This window comes from Castanea sativa, chromosome 8 (genome assembly GCF_040712315.1).
Source record: "Castanea sativa cultivar Marrone di Chiusa Pesio chromosome 8, ASM4071231v1".
In the NCBI taxonomy this organism is placed as follows: Eukaryota; Viridiplantae; Streptophyta; class Magnoliopsida; order Fagales; family Fagaceae; genus Castanea; species Castanea sativa.
This window is the reverse complement of record NC_134020.1, coordinates 52919511-52941899: the sequence shown is the minus strand read 5'-3', so window position 1 is coordinate 52941899 and position 22389 is coordinate 52919511. Positions and strand designations below refer to the sequence as shown.

The 22389-nt window shown below is 30.8% G+C and overlaps 1 protein-coding gene, 1 long non-coding RNA gene and 2 pseudogenes across 2 annotated transcripts; 3 read left to right on the top strand and 1 right to left on the bottom strand.

Annotated features, from left to right (window-relative positions):
- The first annotated feature begins 424 nt into the window (after positions 1-424).
- LOC142607043 (glucan endo-1,3-beta-glucosidase-like) lies at positions 425-2408 on the top strand. The gene is made up of 2 exons (XM_075778454.1): positions 425-553; positions 1349-2408. The coding sequence occupies exons 1-2, from the start codon at positions 496-498 to the stop codon at positions 2296-2298; spliced, it is 1008 nt and encodes a 335-aa protein (XP_075634569.1). The 5' UTR covers positions 425-495; the 3' UTR covers positions 2299-2408.
- Positions 2409-9887: 7479 nt separating this feature from the next.
- LOC142606539 (glucan endo-1,3-beta-glucosidase-like) lies at positions 9888-10842 on the top strand (annotated as a pseudogene).
- Positions 10843-12716: 1874 nt separating this feature from the next.
- On the top strand, positions 12717-15885 carry LOC142606538 (glucan endo-1,3-beta-glucosidase-like; annotated as a pseudogene).
- Positions 15886-17050: 1165 nt separating this feature from the next.
- On the bottom strand, positions 17051-20779 carry LOC142607315 (uncharacterized). The gene is made up of 3 exons (XR_012839301.1): positions 20735-20779; positions 19867-19912; positions 17051-17109 (listed from the first exon to the last, which is right to left on the bottom strand). It is a non-coding gene; the product is annotated as an uncharacterized LOC142607315 (long non-coding RNA).
- Positions 20780-22389: the final 1610 nt, after the last annotated feature.

Genomic DNA, 22389 nt, shown 5'->3' with positions numbered 1-22389 from the left:
CTACGTGACTTTGAACAAATGGATTTTGATTTATGATAACTGGGTCAGTTATTAATTTTCCATTCGTTGTAAGAGATACCAGCTGGTCAGTCTTCTCAATTGACCGTAATTGATCCGTCGAGCTAGCTAGACTTTGAAATAGAACCCCACAAGCCTAAACCATTCGATTCAGGTCAGGGCCCCTTAAATTAAATAGGAGAAGGAAATTGCCTCTTAAATTACCTAGACTTATCAAAGACGCAAAAAACAAATAAATGTGAACGTACGACTTTATCTTATTGTAATACGTGTCTAGTTAAGGATCTTGAACTTTGTTTTTCGCTTGTTGCAACAATTGGTCAGTACGTGTACATTGATTTCCATGGAGTTAAATTCCACCCGATCCCTATAAATTAATGAAGAGATATCCGTGTTTTAAGCATTAAGAGTTGGTTTTTCCCTTCTCAAAAAAAAAAAAAAAAAGAGTTGGTTTTTCTTTTTCATTTCCTTTTCCCCATGGCTCCAATATTATTGCTCCTTACTGGTTTTTTGATATCTGGCCTGGAATTAACAGGTATATATATAGCTAGTCTCTCTCCCTGTATATTTACTTACTGCATGCATATATTTGCTATGGTCTAATCTTTTGATGTAAGCTCTGTCTTGGTTTTTAGCACTGTAAGCATCCAGAAAAGCACTATATTCTTTGGTCTTTAGTCTTTACCAAGGAGTTTGGCCTTGAACTTTTGATCAGAGATTCAAGGCCTGTCTGCATGGGGCAAAGGCAGTCAAACTTTAGTTCTTCCTAAACTTTTCTCCATGTGGTGGTAGAACTAATACAGTTACAGAATTTTGAACCTTATTTTGGAAGAGTGGTTTCAAAATAAAATCTATAGTTTCATAAGTTTCGTACTGTTACAAAATAAACTTTATATATAATTTCATCAATTTCAAATCGTGTCCCACACTTTTAAAATCGTAGCAATTTACACCTTGGAACTTTTCAAGTTTAATTTGGGGGTCTGATTTTAGGTTTTAATTAGGTCTTTTTAAATAAATATATTTTTAAAATTCTAGGGTTCGATTTTAAACTAATATAACTATATGGCTTAATTTGTAATAGTCTTAAATTAACTTCCTAGTTTAATTTGTATATTGTTTAAAACGTAGCAAAGTAAGCTATCGCATCTCTTGCACTTTAGATCAAAATGGTTACTATATATCATTCAATTAAAACTTTGTTTTTCAAAATATTTCTCACCACATTATGATAGGAACACAACGATTGAAAGAACCCATCAGTTCATCTCCCCAGCCTTTTCCAATGTTAAGCTAATTCTTATAAAAATTTATTACAACTTTGATGCAGGAGCACAATCTGTTGGCGTATGTTATGGACGAAATGGAAACAATCTACCATCTGATGGAGAAGTTGTCGATCTGTATAAAAGCAATGGCATTGGAACGATGAGGATATATGAACCATATCAAACAACTCTCGACGCCCTTAGAGGATCAAACATAGAACTCATCATTGGCATGCTTAACGGCAAACTTCAAGAACTCACTGATGCTACAGCTGCAACAAATTGGGTTCAAAACAACATAATAAAATACTGGCCTGATGTCAAATTCAAATACATTGCTGTTGGGAATGAAGTACATCCTGATAAAGCTGAAGCCCAGTTTGTTCTACCTGCCATGCAAAACATTCATAATGCAATTGTAGCTGCCAATTTACAAGACCAAATTAAGGTTTCAACGGCTATAGATACAACTTTGTTGGGCAATAACTCGCCTCCATCGGCAGGTTCATTTAGTGATAGTGCACGTTCATATATAATCCCAATTGTCAACTTCCTAGTCAGTAATGGGGCACCACTTTTAGCCAATGTTTACCCTTACTTTGCCTTTACTTATAACCCTCAAGACATAAGCCTTCCATTTGCCTTATTTACTTCACCAGGGGTTGTGGTAACAGATGGTAGTCTTCAATACCAAAATCTCTTTGATGCATTGTTGGATGCACATTATTCTGCTCTTGAGAAAGTTGGTGCACCTAATCTACAAATTGTAGTATCAGAGAGTGGTTGGCCATCTGAAGGTGGTACTGAAGCTACTATAGACAATGCAGGCACTTACTACAAGAATTTGATTAATCATGTGAAGGGTGGGACTCCAAAGAAGTCTGGACAAGCAATAGAAACTTATTTGTTTGCCATGTTTGATGAAAACATCAAGGAGGGATTAGAAACTGAGAAACATTTTGGTGTATTCTCTCCTAACAAACAACCCAAGTACCAAATCAGTTTCACTTAGCTAGTGTGGCTAGACTTGCATATTTGTTTTAATTTTAAATAAGTGTTCCATGAGCTATGTATCCCCTTTAAATGTTATAACTAAATCACTCTTCTAATAAATAAGTTTCCTACAATTATAATTCGTGTGTTGATAGAAAAAATGGATGAAAAAAATCATATATATATATATATATATATATATATAAATGTATATGTAAAGTTAAGAGAAAATTCAATTAAATTTTAAATTCAGGGACGGAGCCAGACTTTAGACTTAGGGGGGCAAAACATTTGTTAAGAAAATTTATTGACTTGTAGCTAAATGAGACTATCTTATAAAAATTAATGTTTCCATTAGTTCATTTTGTTATTTATTTAATTAATTTTCAAATGTTTCATCAATTTCAAACCTTATAGCTCTACTGATTGAGAATAAAAAAAAAAAAATGTAAACAAAGAGAAGATAATTAAAGCCCATACCTCAAACGTTTTCCACAAAAAAAAAAAAAAAAAAAAAAAAAAAACTTCAAACATTTCAACTTTCAAGTTAAACCAATTTAACCAGTTAAATATTAGAAGTATTTCCTTAGAATTTAATAGCCACACACATAGTCCTCTTAGTAACACAATAGCTTATGGCCACACACAAAAAAGAGTTAAGAGTGAGCGAGAGTAGTCTAAGTACAAATCCTTCATCTCTCTCAAATAACATTCTAAACAGAGTAGAGTGACTTTCTAGATATTACAATGTCTGGTAATTTTTTTTTGAGTTGTCTCTTTATTTCTTATAAACAACGCAAAACGGGATGTTAGAGAGGATTTTTTTTTTTTTTTTGGTTATATATCTCATAGTTCGAGGATTTGTTACTTGTTTTTGAGGATTTTGTTTGTTTGTCTATGGAGAGTCTATTAATTAAAGTGATGTGCTTTTTTTATTTATTATTATTTTTTGGTTGGGTTGTAAAGGCCAATTTGTAAATTGTTGGGGAGAGGGGGGGGGGGGCAAGAGTAATTATCTTGGACCTAATTCTAAAAAAAAAAAAAAATTAGAATATATATATATATATATATATATATATATATATATATATATATATTGTGGGGGATGAAAGCTCCTTAATAAACATTTGGGTTTTGGGTCTGATTGGCTGGTATCAGTTTGTTTTTTATCATGGCCTCCAAACCCACAAGTCTGTCTGCACTGTAAAGGTCCGAGGAGCTGTCCGAGGAGGAGTGCATCCTCGGGCATGCCCCGCGATAATCCTGGGGCTTGCTAAAAGGATTAAAGGCAGAATTCTGGAAATAACTGATGGGTAAGAGGGCGATCCAAGCACCTTCTAGAATCAAAGATGTAAGAGAAATATCTAAGGAAAATGCTACTACCTCCACATTAAAGACCCTGCATCTACCTCCTTGGCCGCATTAATGGGGAAATGACCTCTGAATAATAGAATTCAACCTTCTTGCTATTATTTAAAAAACTTCAAGAAGGTGGTGGATGGGACAAGTATCTAAGGGAAAGATTTGTATGACACGTGAATGAACAGTGAAGATGAAGAAGTATATAAGGAGACGAGAGAGGAAAGAGAGGGGAATCGGCTCCTGAACTAAAAAAGAACTAAGAATTGTAAACTTGAGCATAGAAAGAGAGTATATATACAAATCGTTCTCAGCTTACGTCCGAGAAGGTCTCTTTGTCATATTTGTTTATCATTTGCACAGATTACGGCACTCTAGCTTGTTTATCAAGCTTCCAACACCCCTAACCTAGATCTTAAATCCACACTCTACAAATCTTATTGTATAAGGCTCATTGGGCCTGAGCCTAATACTTGTCTTTGGATCCGGGTACAATTGTGCACTTACATATACTATTATGATTTTTTTTAAATCTAGGCCCCCCCTAGTCAATGAACAGCTCCATCCCTATTCAAATTAGATTTTAATTGTAGTCTAATTTTGCACCACGTATCCTGTCTATATATATTTTTTAATTTCTAGGTGAGTTAATACTGTGCAAAAGACAATTAGTCTAATATAAATAAACCATAAAAAAAAAAAAACCGAATAAAAAAGAGTAAACTTATGTGTATATCCAAAATATAAAATAAAATGAAGTAATTAAGAAGAAAGAAATAGTAAAAAACTCATGTATATATCTATGACTTAAACCAAGTATAATTTGAATTCATATATGTGTAATTGTGTTGTTTTTAATTGTAATGGGAATATATACGGATTATACACTAGTTAGAATTAATAACAACCTACCACAACATTATTGCCTAAATTAGAAGCTGCAATTTATTGTGAAATTATTATGAAAATATTGAAAAAGAATGAAGGATTATTACCACAATATATCACAGATCAACTTATATTCACTATCCGGTACGCTTAACATTATGACTCTAAATTATATAGTAGATTTTTTTTTTAAAATTTTTAAAGAAGAAAATCAAAGTAGAAGATATCAATTTCCAAAAAAAAAAAAAACTTGCAACATATCAATATCACTTTCTTTCCTTCTTAAAAGAAAATATCTATTTTCCTTTAAAAAAAAAAATCAATTTCCATTTTATAGTATTTTGTAACCAAATTAGTACTCTTCAAACATATTATTTTCTAACAAAGAGAACTCTTATCATGCCCCCTGACTCGTTTCTTTACATTCTTTTCTAAGGTTATGAGCAAATACTTGCCAATCCTTCCATATAATTGCCACGTTTAGTACATTGAATGTGAATTACAACAGAAATGGTAATCTTTATTATTGGAAATAAAATATGTTGTAATATAAACATATTGATTAGTTTGGTTGTGAGTTGTAATATTAGAATAAAACTTAAAATCTATTTTAAGAAATATCTCACTCATACAATTATGTTTCTTAGAAAATAATATATTTTAAATTTGAGAGAGATGAGTTATTTTTTGATGATTTTTTATTTCCATAATTGCTGCGTGGATATGGAAAGTTTGCTTATTTGGAAATATATTAATATTAAAAATTATTACACCTACTGAGTAATACTCATAATAAAAACATGATCAAACTATTGAATAGCTAAATCATATAAATAACTATAACATTAATACACATGCTTCCAACTTCTTCTTTTTTGTGATATGTAAGATTCAACTAATGTCTAACTTTTGTATGGTGTTTGCTTAAGATGAATAATCTAAAGGACGTAATTTGACTAAAACTTCTTTTAAAAAAATTAACATAATTATGTATTTTGAAAATATAATTGTTAGATTGCATATTTTTTATGCTATCAACATATATTGTCAAAATTTTTACCAATTGAATGGTATTTATTATATGATCCATAAACTTATCTTTATGGATAATTTTAGATTACAAAAGTTTGTAATTTAAACAATTTATTAATGACATACATGTTGAATTTTGTGACAATTGGATGTTATTTATTATATGATCCATAAACTTATCTTTATGGATAATTTTAGATTACAAATTTTGCAATTTAAACAATTTATTGATGACTTAACTATTGATCTTTAATCTTTTGGAAAATTTACAAGCATGAAGGATATAAAAACAAAATGTAATCCAATTGTAGATTTGTCAAAATTCTTATACAAATAAAGGATATATTGAATGAAGTTGTATCTTTAGGCTAAAATTAAAATTGTAGCCAAATTTTGCCTTAATCTAAGTATATATTCAATGAAAGGTAACCAAATCCAAATTCTTGCAAATTTTTATCAAGGAATGTGGATTTGCCAATTACAATCAAATTGCTCCTCTCAAGAAAAAGAAAAAAACAATAGAAGAATAGTGTTTCATTAGCCTCAGAGTACGATGATACGTGATCTTGCGATAGAAATAATTTTTAATGTGTTATGAAGTTGGACTGAGGCACATGCATCTGGCCCAATATTTGAATTAATATATATTAGCCCATTAACCACTACAATTAAAAAGAATAAAAGAATCTCTCTCATTTTCAATGTGAGATTAAATATTTCACTAACTCCTTATCTTCCATATTAACTCTCACATTTTTACATTTATGTTGTCATATAAATCCATTTTAATTAATTAATATTAAAATGCTCCAATAGATTATGGACCTTAAACTTTTCCACCCTCCCTTAATAAATTGGATATTACTAATGTTAGGTTGTTTAGGAGGAGATGAAATTATTTTTGAAAGGGGGAGAAAATAAAATTTTTTGATGTGTCTAACTTAGGGGGAGAGTTAGTTTGCATATTTGTTGGTTTACTTGTATTTTTCACACATGCGTTTATGTATTTGTTGAGTGTTTCAAGAATTTACAAGTTAATTCAGTCGTGACTGCTGTCTACATTGGTAACTGATAGATAGTAGTTAGGTTGAATTGTAATTAGGGCTTTTAAATCTGATTGGGTTATTTTTAACTTTGAGCAATTCATTTTTGTGATGTGTTTTGTCATGGATTGTCAAATGGGAAGATTGTTAAATTCTAAGATTTTAAGAACTAATGTATTAGAACTTCAATTTGTATATGTTGGCATATCATGATCAAAACACTTAGTCTAGGTTTAGACTTGCTCAAAGTTTGGTTTAAATTAAGTTTGGAATCGAGTAATTGCAGGAAATTACTATTCAATTTCTGCAAGGCTCGATCGATCGAAAATTAGATTCAATCGATCGAAAGTCACATATCAGCAAAAATCAGTAAACGTAAAAAGACCATAACTTATCCCTTTGAAGCCCAAATCGCAAGCCGTTTTTTCCAGTATTTATAAGATATTATAAGCTAACCCTAGAGAGGCTTTTTAGGCTTTTCAGAGAGATTAGAGTGCATCTTATGCCTCTTTGTAGATCTAGGGTTTTGTACCCAAAATCTCTCTAAAGTCTTCTACCGGTGTTATATCTTGAAAAATCTCAAGATCCGGTATTGTAAAAGTTGCTGCATACAAGATTAACGTTTAAAGAGATCCAAAACCTTTGACTAATGTCTCAAAGTTACAAGTGTGGGTGCTTGTGTTGCAAAGGCCTAATAGAGAAGGAGTCTGTGGATTCGGAGCTTGCACGTGATCGTGTTAGTAAGTTCTACATGTGGTAGCAATAGGATGTTGTGGTCTAAGTCTTATTGTAAACTTCAATTCTCTATAGTGGATTTGATTTTTACCTTGAGGATAGCTAGGTTAAATCCTCCCCAAATTTTTTACTGGTTTGATTTTCCTAGATGATCATATTATTGTGTTCTTTATTTTCCACTGCTTTACATGATATGATTTTATTGTTTTAACCTATATTTAAATAATAAGCCTAAGTATTCATTTGGCTAAATAACTAGGTTAAACATATTGTGTTTACAGGGATCTAAAACTTTACAACTAACAGTCAAAAATTGTAAATATTATTCAACTATTGTTTATATCTACTATATTTTAATTAAGTTTAAATTATATTCTATATTCAAACCTTCCATTATAATCTTATCAAATTAAATATAATCAATTATTAATAATTTCCATAATTATCAAATTTCATTAACTATATATATGAAGAGGTATAGGGTGTAGATAGTAAAGCAAAGACATCTAAATTGAAAATCGGTTCTCAGCTCTCCTTTTCCACCATGGCTTTAAGTAAGAAACTTGTTATGGCTGCGCTATTGCTACTATTGTTGATAACAAGCCAAGGAAAATTAGGCGCGGCTGATTGGTTGTTTATTTGTTTGTTATATTGTATAATATTCTTATTTGTATGACATTCATAGTAAAAGTAAGCATGCTTGATATTAGACTACTTTTTAGATGGCTTAGAATACCAAGTTAATGTGTAAAAATCAAGCCCTAGCTAGCTTGGAATAAGTGACATGAACTTCTAGTTTTTTTTTTTTTTTTTTGGTTTTTTTAATCGATGGATAGTAGGTTGCATTGTAATCTTTGTAATGTAACACATGAAAAAAAAGGCGAAATTTGGATCATTATAATTATGCAAATTAGTTGGCCACAAATTCACATAATTGAGGTAATCTACAAAACAAGCTCAGCTGCTTAGCACCTTTTAGAGTTCCAAAATGACTCCTATATGTTAGTAATTTGTTACTTAGTTATTAGGTACTCTTGGAGCATGATGCATTGGTGTCAAAGTTCTACCTCTTAGCAACCACATTCATGTTAAATTCTACTTTGTAAAGTCATAATGAGTCTACTATAAATGTGAAAAGAAGTAGTACAATGTCAACATACTACAAGAATACCTAATAAATTTATTAAACATACACCTAGCCATTAATGTTTTAGTGCATAAAGACATGCCTTTTCATTTCTTTTAATTTTTTAAATGAAAATGCTCTATCTTAATTTGGTAGATGGTAATTATATTCTTTTTGATCTGAATAGTATGCTGAAAATAAAAAGAAAGTGCAAATAAGATTTAATTGTTACATATGCGTATTTTTAATATGTTAACCGTTTAAAACAAAAATGCTTTAGAAAATACATGTTTTATATAATTAAACATGCTAAATACATATTAAAATTTTCTCATATTATACTAGTACAAATATACTTCAAATAAACCAAATGACTTTTATTGACAGTTAATTTTTTATTATGTTCGGCCGTGTCATTATATATAATAATTAAATTATGAAAATTAATACTTTTAGTTTCATATTTTATTATTTATATTAAACATCAAAATTTTCATGTTTTATTATAATTTTGAAATTTTTTTCATCAATATTTTTATAAATGAATTATATGATACTATCATCATATATAATCTATACACTGGATTTAAAATTGTCAAAAACTAAAATCATTTGAAATTTTAATAACGAGAGCCACTAAATACTCTTGTTTGGTGAGTAAGTGCATGAAAAAATATAAAAATATATTAAACATTATCTCCTTTATTCAATTGTTATATATATTCACTAAAAACATAACTAAAATTTGAAAACAAATACTGCATTTCTTAAATTCTTAATTATTTTAATTTTTATAAAATCAAATTCAACATACATAATCATATTTTTGTCCTGAATTTTTCAATCAAATTCATAATATACTTGCACACATATGTCTATTTAGGTTTTTTTTTTTTTTTCTCCATTTCCATTTTTTATCTCATATTTTTACAAAAAGTTTTAAAATTTTGAGCAAAATGAAACGCATACATATTACATTCCATACATATTTCGTCTCATACATTACTAACTATGGTTTTAATAAGATTTTGTGGTTATTGCATAAAGAATTATAATCCTATATTAGAGTTTTTAGGGTAAGTCCACAATGGAACTCCTACAATTCTATCCATGCTTTTAAAATAAAATGATTAAATTTTAAAACTTTAGAAATGTTTAACCAAAGGTTTTGTTTCTATTTAAATTATTGATAATATGACAAAAAACAAATAGATAAGATTTTATATATTCCATGATTATCCTAAAAACTCCAAATAATTTTAATCCATTGGGTAAATATCTATACATTCCATCCAACAAATTTACCTTTGGTTTTAATTAACTTGTTTGTTATCTTGGTTTTATTTGATTCAGCTCCGTTGAATACCTACACAATTCCTTCAAAAAAATTTATCTTTAGTGTTAATTAACTTGTTTGTTATCTTCATGCTATTTGATGCAGTTGCACAATCTATAGGTGTAAATTATGGAACAATTGCTGATAATTTACCACCTGTAATAACATTATACACCACCAATGGAGGGAAAATGAGGATGTTTGATCCAAATCAAGCAACCCTCCAAGCCCTAAAAGGATCCAACATAGTGGTCATTGTTGGAGTTGTTAACAATGACCTTCAAGGTCTTGCCACTAGTCCTGCAACTGCAAATACTTGGGTGCAAACAAGCATAATTCCCTACCCTGATGTCAAAATTAGTTACATTGCTGTTGGGAATGAAATAAAGCCCAGTGATCCATTAGTTCTATATGTTGGACCAGCCATCCAGAACTTAAACAATGCAATTATAGCTTCTAATTTACAAATCAAAGTTTCAACAGCAATAAACATGTCATTGTTGGGCAATTCTTACCCTCCATCTGCAGGCTCATTTAGTGATAGTGCAAGTTCATACATAAATGCAATCGTTAACATCCTAGTAAACACTAATGCACCACTTCTTGCCAATGTGTACCCATATATAGCCTACACAAGTGACCCAACAAACATTAAGCTTGACTATGCCTTATTTACTTCACTAGGGGTTGTGGTACAAGATATATGGTAACTTAGGGTATCAAAATCTCTTTGATGCAATTCTTGATGCTCTTTATTCTGCTCTTGAGAAGATTGGTGGAGCCAATTTGACTGTCATTGTAACGGAAAGTGGTTGGCCATCAGATGGAGATAGTGGTGTAGTAGCAATTGTTGATAATGCTGGCACTTATTACAAGAATTTGATTAGTCATGTGAAGAATGGGACTCCAAAGAAGCCTGGACCATTAGAGACTTACTTTTTTGCTATGTTTGATGAAGACAAAAAGGGTCCAGCAGAAACTGAGAAACATTTTGGTCTATTCTCACCCACCAAGGAACCCAAGTACCAATTAACTTTCACTTAAGACATGTTTAGTACACGGTATAAAAGATATTATAATGAAATAACCAAAACGATGCATTTGGTTTTAACATTTGTATATTGTAATAAAAGATATTATAATAAAATAAATAAAACTGTTAGGGTTCTAAGGATTTAGGATCTAAATGTTTTAGAACTTCAATGTGTATATGTTGGCAAACCATGATCAAAAGGTAGAGTCTAGATTTAGACTACTCAAAGTATGTTTATTGTAAAGTTAGAATCGAGTAATTGCAAAAAATTAACATTCACTTTCTGGAAGGCTCGATCGATCGAAAATTAGACCCGATCGATTGAAGCTCATGCAGATTGTTTTTTTTTGCAGAATTTTTCAATTCAGCCCAAGTCCATATGACGTGTAGTGTTTTATGTTTTGCTTTAAGTATAAAAGGAAAAACTCTAGCCACGTTTTTAGGTTGTTTATGTTGTGTGTATAAATCTTTTGTGAGATCTAGAGGTGTTTGACTTCATACATACTTAGGGTTATCAAGATCAAGATTAATATTGAGAGCTTGATGGTCATTTCAATTGCTGCATAACTAGCTTAAAGAAATACAAGTGGTATACTTGTGGATGCTATGGATCTGAGAAAGAAGTAGTTCGTATACTCGAAGTTGTCACGTGGTCGTGATAGTAAATTTTCTACTCGAGGTAGCAATAGGATGTTAGTGGTCTAAGTCGCTATTGTAAAACTTCAATTCTATGTCTAGGGTTGTGAGAAAAAACCCTACACAAATACACTTGGATATGCGTGAAAACAAATCTGGAAATCTGAATTTCGTAATTCTCGATAAATATTGTTTCTATCGAGCAGCTATCGAGCACAAGCATTAAACCTCAATAGATATCTATCTGTTGAGCTATTTGTCAAGTTTTAATGAACATTATTTCTTCACTTGTTTCTTGAACAAATTTGCATGACTTCAATACTAGACTTGAACTCTTATCCCTTGAAATACTAAACTCATCTTAGATCTATCCAATTACAAGTAAAGTGTGTTTTGTCCAATTTACAAAATATATGTCTCTAACAATATCCACATATGTCCTAACGATAACGTTGTAGGAGGGAATAAATTTATTTATTGCACTTTTTAAATTTATTTTTGATATATTTATAAAACCTCAACAATGAGAGTGTCATTTTTAAGTCTATGTTTGGTTGGAGTGAAAATAAAGAGGATGGAAGATGAGAAAGAGAAAATAAGAGAAATTTGGATAAGAGGGGAGTTTGGTTGGAGTGATTTTGAGGGAGATAAAATTAAGTAGTTTGGTTGTTTTCTCTCTAGGCCCACCACTTTCTAGCTGCCAAATTGAAAAGAAAATGGGGAGGAGAAAGGGTTGGATGAAAATTACTCATCTACCGCTTCCCCTCCTCCCAAACAAAATTCAACGTTAAACTCTTTTATTTTTTCTTTCTTTTTTTGGGGATTTTGCTCCACATTTGGATTACTTATTTTATTCCAAACTAATATTTTTTGACCTTTATAAAAATATTTATATATAAAAAAAAGTTACGTAATAGAGACATTAGAATGAGCAAATTTATACTAATTCTATTTTTATCTCTCCATTTTCCACACTTTAATCAAACACAAATGATGAAAATTAAAATACCTTTTATCTCTCAACTTTTCTATCTTCTCATTTTTTTCATCCTGATTCTAAAATGTTTGTGAGATGTACATCTCACCTTAAAAATAGGGGTAAATTTGTATTTTTGCTAACATTTTATGTTTATCTCTTCTCAAAACATTAAAAACTAAAAAATAAAGAGAAAATAAGATTTAAAAGCTAGATTTTGTAAAAATTAAAACCTAGCTTTGAATTTAGAACATTATAATAATGTAAAAACAAATGTTTGAAGAGGAAGAGGGTAACTTGTGCTAATAATAATTGGTTGAATGCTAACTTGTTCTGCAGCGGCTATACAATGTTGGAAGAGGAAGAGGCTATATGAACAACAAATAGAGCGGCTTGGGAATTTCCAATTGCAAATGCATGATCAGGTATGCTTGTTCATTTTATATCTACTAGTGTTTTATACTTTCTTAAAAAATAAATAAAAAAAAGGTGTGTTTTCTGTTTTGCTGCTGCATGGAATGATTTTAGTATCTAAAGTTTCTAGTATATCAATGTTGTAGATGATATTCTTAAAAGGTGCAAAAGCAAATACTGAAACTGTAGATGCATTGAGAACTGGAGCTGCTGCAATGAAGCCAATGCAGAAAGCAACGCATGTAGTACTTTCGGGTCTATCTTACCTCGGCCTAATTTATACTTTCCCAAATACAAGTACTTTCGGGTCTATCATAGCGTTATTTAACGAAGCAATTGATCATAGATAATCTTTTTTTATTTAAATTAAAAGTTAGGTTTTAATTTTTACAAAACTTAGGGTATGTTAGGTAATTATAATTGTTTTCTATTTTCAAAAATTTGTTTTTGAGAATTTAAAGAAAAAAAAAATTTATTGTATTTTTGAAATAAAAATACAAGTTTGGTTAGTTGAAATTAAAAAAAATAATTTTTTTAAATAAAAAATAGAAAATACTAAAATATGTTGTTACTAGGATTTGAATTATAATGCTAACTCATTAAATGAGACAAATTCATTAAATTAAGTGCGCATTTGACTCCAAATTAAAAAGTCAGCTTATTTTACTATTCAGCTTATTTTTGCTACTATTTTTGGGCCTCACGACACTTTTTGGTACTATTTATAGGTCCCACTGTACTATCTCAGCTAATTTTTACCTTTATTTACAGTACTTTTAGCATTTTTTTTTTCAGTTTTAGCAAAATAAGCGAATTCCAAACAAACCTTAAATACGTATTTTCATTGATTTTTGAAAATTAGAAACGAAAAACAGCATTTTGCATGTTTTCAGTTTCTTTCACAAATTAAGTTTTGAGAACTGTTTTTGTTTTCTATCCATTTTAACTTCCAAACAAGTTTTTTAGTCTCAAAAATAGAAAATTGTTTTTAAAAACATAAATAAGAAAAAAAAAACAGTTACCAAACATACCCTTAGATTTTAGATTTTTTTTTAATGTTTTGAGAGTAGAGAAATATAAAAAGGAAATAAAAATACAAATTTATCCCTATATTTAACAAATGTGGATAATAGGAGACAAATAAAATTTAATTCAAATAAATAAAGTGTCAATTTTTTAAACACAAATAAGCAAAGTGTTTTTCAAATAAATAACAAAGTATAATTTCCTACTTAAAATAAATTTTTTTTTTTATATATGAAAAAGCTCGCAAGAAGAAGATTCTATCCAAGTTTTAATCCAACGGTTATCGATGCCTTATCCCGCCACATGTTGGAAGATCGAAGGTACACGGTTCCTTTACCAAACCTTTATAAGTTGCCTTCGCAAATCGCAAGCAAGTAGCAATTGCAATAGCCAATAAAAACTAAAGAGCTATATATATTACAAGTAAAAAGAAAAACACCTCCCAATCCATTCACAACTCACAAACGCAAACTCTCAAAAAACACCTCCCAATCCATTCATCTTCAACCTCGCTTCACGTCATCATAACGGTAAATAAATTCCATAACAGTAACTCTCATTTCTGGTTTTTCACTTGTCAGTAAATTTAAATTTTATTTTTTTCCTTTTATTATAGTCTATTTCCAACGGCTTTTAAATTTAATATTAATTTCTTATTATTAAATAGTAAGAAATAACCCTTAAGATTGTTCTGTATTTTCAGTTTTAGCCAGGGACGTAGTGGAAATCGAAGAAATAGCATTATAATTTCAAATCGTGTCCCACACTTTTAAAATTGTAGCAATTTACACCCTGAACTTTTTCAAGTTTAATTTGGAGGTCTGATTTTAGGTTTTAATTAGGGGTTTAAATGGATATATTTTAAAATTCTAGGGTTCGATTTTAAACTAATATAGCTATCTCACCAAATGATGATAGGAACACAAAGATTGAAAGAACCCATCAGTTCATCTCCCCAGCCTTTTCCAATGTTTACTTAAGCTAATTCTTATCAAAATTTATTATAACTTTGATGCAGGAGCACACTCTGTTGGCGTATGTTATGGACGAAATGGAAACAATCTACCATCTGATGGAGAAGTTGTCGATCTGTATAAAAGCAATGGCATTGGAAGGATGAGGATATATGAACCATATCAAACAACTCTGGACGCCCTTAAGAGGATCAAACATAGAACTCATCATTGGCATCCTTAACAGCAATCTTCAAGCCCTCACTGATGCTACAGCTGCAACAAATTAGGTCCAAAACAACATAACAAAATACTGGCCTGATGTCAAATTCAAATACATTGCTATTGGGAATGAAGGACATCATGATAAAGCTGAAGCCCAGTTTGTTCTACCTGCCATGCAAAACATTCATAAAGCAATTGTAGCTGCCAATTTACAAGACCAAATTAAGGTTTCAACGGCTATAGATACAACTTTGTTGGGCAATAACTACCCTCCATCAGCAGGTTCATTTAGTGATAGTGCAAGTTCATATATAATCCCAATTATCAACTTCCTTGTCAGTAATGGGGCACCACTTTTAGCCAATGTTTACCCTTACTTTGCCTATACTTATAAGCCTCAAGGCATAAGCCTTCCATATGCCTTATTTACTTCACCAGGGGTTGTGGTAACAGATGGTTGTCTTCAATACCAAAATCTCTTTGATGCATTGTTGGATGCACTCTATTCTGCTCTTGAGAAAGTTGGTGCTCCTAATCTACAAATTGTAGTATCAGAGAGTGGTTGGCCATCTGAAGGTGGTACTGCAGCTACTATAGACAATGCAGGCACTTACTACAAGAATTTGATTAATCATGTGAAGGGAGGGACTCCAAAGAAGTCTGGACTAGCAATAGAATCTTATTTGTTTACAATGTTTGATGAAAACCTAAAGGATGGATCAGAAACTGAGAAACATTTTGGTGTATTCTCTCCTAACAAACAACCCCAAGTACCGAATCAGTTTCAGTTAGCTAGTGTGGTTAGAATTGCATATTTGTTTTAATTTTAAATAAGTGTTCCACTGGCTATGTATCCCCTTTAAATCTTACTAAATCACTCTTCTAATAAATAAGTTTCCTACAATTATAATTCGCGCATCGCTAGAAAAAAAGGATGAAAAAAAATCATACATATATATATATATATATATATATATATATATATATATATATATATAAAGCTAAGAGAAAATTCAAATAGATTTCAAATTGGATTTTAATTATAGTCTAATTTTGCATCACGCGTTCTGCCTATATATATTTTTTTAATTTCTAGGTGAGTTAATGCTGTGCAAAAGACAATTAGTTTAATATAAATAAATCATAAAAAAATCCAATAAAAAAGAGTAAACTCATGTGTATATCCAAAAAGTAAAATAAAATAAAATAATTAAGAAGAAAGAAATAGTAAAAAAACTCATGTATATATTTATGACTTAAACCAAGTGTAATTTGAATTCATATATGTGTAATTGTGTTGTTTTTAATTGTTCCGTGCATGTACATGGATTATACACTAATTAGAATTAATAAAAACCTATCACAACATTATTGCCTAAATAGAAGTTATAATTTACTGTGAAATTATTATGAAAATATTGAAAAAGAATAAATAATTATTACCACAATATATCACAGATCAACTTATATTCATTATCTGGTAAGCATGACATTATCATGTGGATCTATGCAAACATCATCACAATCTATACAATCCGCACCCTTAAAAGTTTGTGGACTAAATTATGTGCTCAAACCACAAGGGATAAATTATAATATTCCCTCAAAATCTAATATTAGTCAAGCTTAGCAACAAACATGTACAAAAAGATAAGTAGAATATATATCATTCATGTTACCCCACATAACTTCCACCTCTCCTTTTTAAAAGAAAGCATATGATAAACTAATAAAGCATACTAGTATTTTTGCTAGCTGGCTAGCTAGCTAAGTCGTCTATATATAGCAACAATTTTGAGACTAGATGGGATTGGTTGTCTCTTGTTTCCTTGACTTCTTGGCCAACAATGCATTATATTCCTCTCTCATGCCATTATATTTCTCGCACAACTTCTTGAAAGCATCCATTTGGTCTTGATTTGGAGCTTTCTTCTTTTTATTTTCCAGAAGATGCTTAGTTTGTTCAATTTGTTTCTTGAGCTCTTCAATCTTTGCACTTTTCTCCTCAAGCTGCTTACGTAGAACCTCCAAGTCCGGTGTTTTCGTAGCTAAAATTGTAAGGTTTCTCATAAAATTAATGTTAACAATTAATGTGAAAAACAAAACTATCTTGATGCCCAGATTTTATTTGATCAGAACTTATATATATATTGTAAGGTTGAATTTATTCATCTATTTGTTGGTTTTATTCCGTACCAAATTTGCTTGTATTTCAGCAATTAGATGCCCTGTATATAGGTGAGAATCATATAAAGGTTGTGTGAGAGAATGTAAAGAATCCAACTGTGTGTGCATTCAAAAAACATTCTCGCAATTAGATCTAGCAAGTGGCTCGCAACTGGTGACTTGCCAGAAATGCCACACGTGTGAAGCATGTAGGAAGCTGAAAGGTCATGGTAGCTGAAGTACTACAGGACAAAAAATTCAGTCTGACCAGATAGTTATTTCGCGACTGAAACTTGCGACTAGTCTCAGTCGTGAGTTAGTTGCTAGAACCCCTGTTATGCAGAAAAATGATTTTTCACATTCCTTCTCATATCCTACTATAAATACTCTTATACCTACGAAATGTAGAGAGCTTCTAGAGAGAATTTTAAAAGAGACACCCTAGAGAAAAACAAGATTGACTTATCCACAATTTTACACCTTTGATTCTCAAATTCCTCTACTCTTACCATCTCCATTGACATACCCTTGAGAGGTTCATTAGTCAAATCCTTATCTTACCATACCCATATCTGTGAAGAGGTTATTTGATGCATGAGAAGCAGTTTAGAGATGACCAATTTATTTGGTTGATGCAATGGACTTATTGCAAGATCTGTAAAGCTAAAGAAGATACAGTTAGGCTTAATCTTGTTAGAGCAAGAAGCTTGGAGGGTTTAAGTGCATTGGGTAGATTAGGTTTGGAGGGTCTATTGCTATCCGTATATCCTAATTTTATTCTTTAGTGGATCATTTCATCGCTTGGAGGGCAGTGGAGAGGTTTTTTGCCAAGTTTTTCGATTTCCTATTCGATGACACGTGCTGGTGTTATCTTTATGTTTGCATCTCTCTAACCCTTGCTCTTGCCTTTTAATTACTGTTGTGTTATGATTATTTATGATTTAGAGTTGTTTATTTGGGTATTACTTGTACTTATCATTCCGCACATTTATTGTTTAAGTATAAGTTTGTGTTGGTTAATTTGAAATTGGGGGTTTAAATATTCACTAATGTTTTGCACGCCAAGTAAGCTTTCATATATATATATATATATATATATATATATATATATATATATATATATCTGTGTGTGTACTTTGCTTCCAAGGATTAAAGGTACCAATCCCCTCTTGGGATTTTTGAATTGCTGTGTCCCAATTGATGGTGTTTGATACCCTACTCTAAAAACCTATTTAACCCGTTTTTACAATAAATGTAGGGCTCAACCTGCCATGTTAAGAAGAAATGAACCACTTCAAATAAAAATGTTTAAGATATTACTCCCCCTCCCAATAAAACAATCTACATTTTACCTCTAAATAATAGTCCATTGGACCATTGCCAAAAACATGAATTTTTTTTTTTCAATTTTATATATTTATTACAATAAAGTATGAGCTGTGGGGAGTAAAAAGACCCAAGTGGTCATATGGGCCTTTGGACTGTAGCATGGAGGGCCGACCTGCTCCAGAATTAAGAATTTGTTAACTCTACGAATTAGCCCATACGCCGAGGGTCCGAGGATACAGCCGAGGGCGAGCTTCTCCTCGGACAGATCCAAGAGAACTCAGAGCTTCATTATGAAGGTCAAGACACAACTCTGGAAAGACTAATGGTTAAAGGGGGAAACCCTGAACTTTCAAGGTACACCGGTGTTAGAAAAATACCAAAAGAAAAGGCTGCCACCTCCACATTAAAGACTCTGCACCTACCTCCCTGGCCGCATTAATGGGGAAGTGACCCCTGAACAGTAGAACTGAAACTTCTGGTCACTATTCAAAGGCACTAAGAAAAGAAATATCTAGGGGGGAGGGGGTTGGAGCAACACGTGGATAAAGCATCAGAAAAAAAAGTATTTAAGGGGGATGGACGCCAGAGAAAATGGGTCAGTCGGTAACAAAGAAAGAAATTAAGAATTGTAACTTTTAAGAGAGAAAGAGAAATAATACCGAAGTAGTCCTCGGCTTACGTCCTCGGAGGTCTATTTGCAATTATCATTTGTTATTTACAAGTGTTTTTAACTCTTAGCCTGTTATCAAGTTCTCGTTACCTCTAACCTACATTTCAAGCCCACACTCTACAAATTTTATTGTTTAAGGCTCATTGGGCTGAGCCCGTAATTGTCTTTGGGTCCAGATGCAATTGTGCACTTACATGAGCGATTATATAGTACTTTTCAATATAAAAGTAGATGATAATATTAGGAAATTAGTATATTGAGATATATATAGATGGGACTTTTTTTATACAAGTTACAACTTAAAACTTGTATTTTTTTTAAAAGCGAAATTATTATTCAGGAAGAAGCATGTATTTTGTAAGTACTAAATATTCTTTCACATTCTTTTATACTATTATTCCATTAATATATTCACAATTGATGCAAAAATGTACAAATTTAAAAATTGAAAAAAAAATCTATTTTTGTGTTAACACGACATCGAAATCTCAGGCAAGAAGTAGCTATTGCTATTCAAGACTAATAATTTATGGACATCTTTGTTTTTGTCCATTCTAAAAACACAAAGGGATTATTCAGCAAAAAAACACAAAGGGATTACACATCAAATTGGAATAGGGAGCAAAGAAGAATATAGTACCTGCGAAAATGTTTGAACTGCCACCTTCCATAACTTTCACGAATTTCTAAATAAATAAATGAATAAAAGAGTTAAAGACTCAAAGATCTCAGAAAGTATACCATAACAAAATAAATGTTCTAAAAGTTAATTGAAAGAAAAACTTAAAATCATTAAAATATATATATATATATATATATATATATATATATATATATATATATATAAACCTTAAAAATGACAATGGGTTAATTAGTTTATTTTCTTCCCCTATTCATAATACACTAATGTATTGGATGTGAAATATGCATGAGCCTATTCATAACCATAACATGATAAATTATATTTTTCAATTTAAAAATAAAAATGCTTACTATATTTTGGGGAATGTGAATTTTGCAGTTTAGGCTGAAAAATTTTGTTTTATACCCTGATCAATGATGTGTCCAAGAAAAAAAAAATTTAAAAGTAAGAAAATTTTAAAAAAATTGGCCCATTTAATGATATGGTTCCACATGTCTCCAACGTGTCAAACTAGAAATCTTCGGTTAGACACATTTCTTGCATGTTAATTCCGAAACTTACAGGATAAGATTCCTCCCATTTAATAATTCATAAAACTTAATAAAATCTTCTTTTTTTTTTTGGAAAAACAAAATAAAATAAAATGAGACAAAAAGAGAAAGCATGAAAAAATAAACAGTGATGCAACTTAATTGAAATTTTTGGTAATATGTGTATAGCAAATCTTCTTCAGAATTTTTTTTACTAAATTTTTATGGGAAGCAAGAGAACTTTCAGACAAGAAAAATACTCAAAAATTGTTAAAATCTTTCTGAAATGAAATAAACTGTAAAATTTCATCAACAGTAATACTAGACAAACAGACCTTACGTTTTTACTTTCTCCACCAAGCACTGCTTGCCCCTAATCCTCTCTCTCTCTCTCTCTCTCTCGCTCTCTCTCGTGCCCCTGCACTATGGTGTTTCAACTTTCATGACCCACGAATTGTAGGATGGATTTCCACTGTATATCTTAGTACATAGATTTACTAGCCATTGATGTAAAACTTTTTCACACACACACACTATGCCTTCCTTTACCGTCGATTAGTGGGAATCAGAATATTTTTGCATGTTTAGGACCGACATGCATATGATTCAACCTTAGCTCATACTGGGTACTTTTGTTACATCTAGGGAAAGAATGACCATAATTTTTGCTGTCTTTTTATAAGGGTCCTTAGAAAGGGCCATATAATTTGATAATTTAGAAATTTTTGCATGGGTTTGGGCCTATAGAATGAGCAATTTATTGACTCCAAAGAGGCTATTGAGAATTGGACTTTTTGAATCAAAGACCAAAAGAATATATGGACTACTTCCTAGCATTGACCCTAAACCAAATATGGTATATGCTATGACAAAGGACCATACCATGAATTATGAAAGACCCACTTTTCTCTTTTTGCTAAAGCGGGTATCCCCTAGTGCAATTTGGATTGAACCCATTTCTTGGAAAGGTCATCATCAGAAAATGGCTCAAATGCCACTAGTGCATTTCTGTCTTCAGATTGCATTTGTAGGAATGGGTTCACTAATTGGAATTCTTTTTTTTTTTTTTTTTTTTAATATAGGTTTAATAATTGGATTTAAAAAAAAAAAAAAAACAGTGTTCTCATTAATTAAGGAAGGCTAAATCAACCTGAATAACATGATGAATATTTGGTGGTACGGTACATCTTCAGTTTAATCAATTAAATTGAGAAAAATAATTAGAATTCTAAATTATAGAAGAAGACTCAATTAATTTTATTTTACAATAATCAATGATCTATAAGATGGCACTCTATCAATTTAAGGGATCCTATCAATTTTGATATCAGATAAAAATGGTATTACTCTACAATCATTTTTCTCATTGACTTTCAAGATTTATTAATTAGTGCAATAAGAATAGGTCTTTAATGGGTTTGGTCTGGTTGAATTTTCAAGGAATTGGTTGAATTATTGGTGTTCCAAACCTTGGAAAAACATGATCTTTTTCCTTATGGTCAGAGACAACTAAAGAACCTTCTGAAAATACTCATCAATCATGGCATGAGTTTAGGAATGAGTCTTGGATTCCAGCCAACACGACATTCAATAATTTAAAAGAATTCCTAAAATTTTCTCTCTTCTTCCTTTCTTTCTATTGATTAAAGTTTCCTAGTAGGTTCTCAATTAATTGATTCTTAGTTATTAACTATTGTAGAAAATTAACAAATGCATTTTCTTTCGCATTCTTATTGTGTTACAGCCAATTATTTTATACTTTTATGCTTAGCAAAAAACTAAATAAATAAAAATCAAAACCAATTTTTTTTTCTTTTTTTTACTAAGAACCATTTAATTTACTGGAATAATCTCCTCTCTTTTTTAAGAGAACAAAAATTCAAATCTCCTTTCCTCATTATTATAACTATCAAATTTTCTAAAAGAAAATTATTCAATTTATTTTTAAAAATTATAATGATCATAATAAGATAGCACTCACTATCCTAAT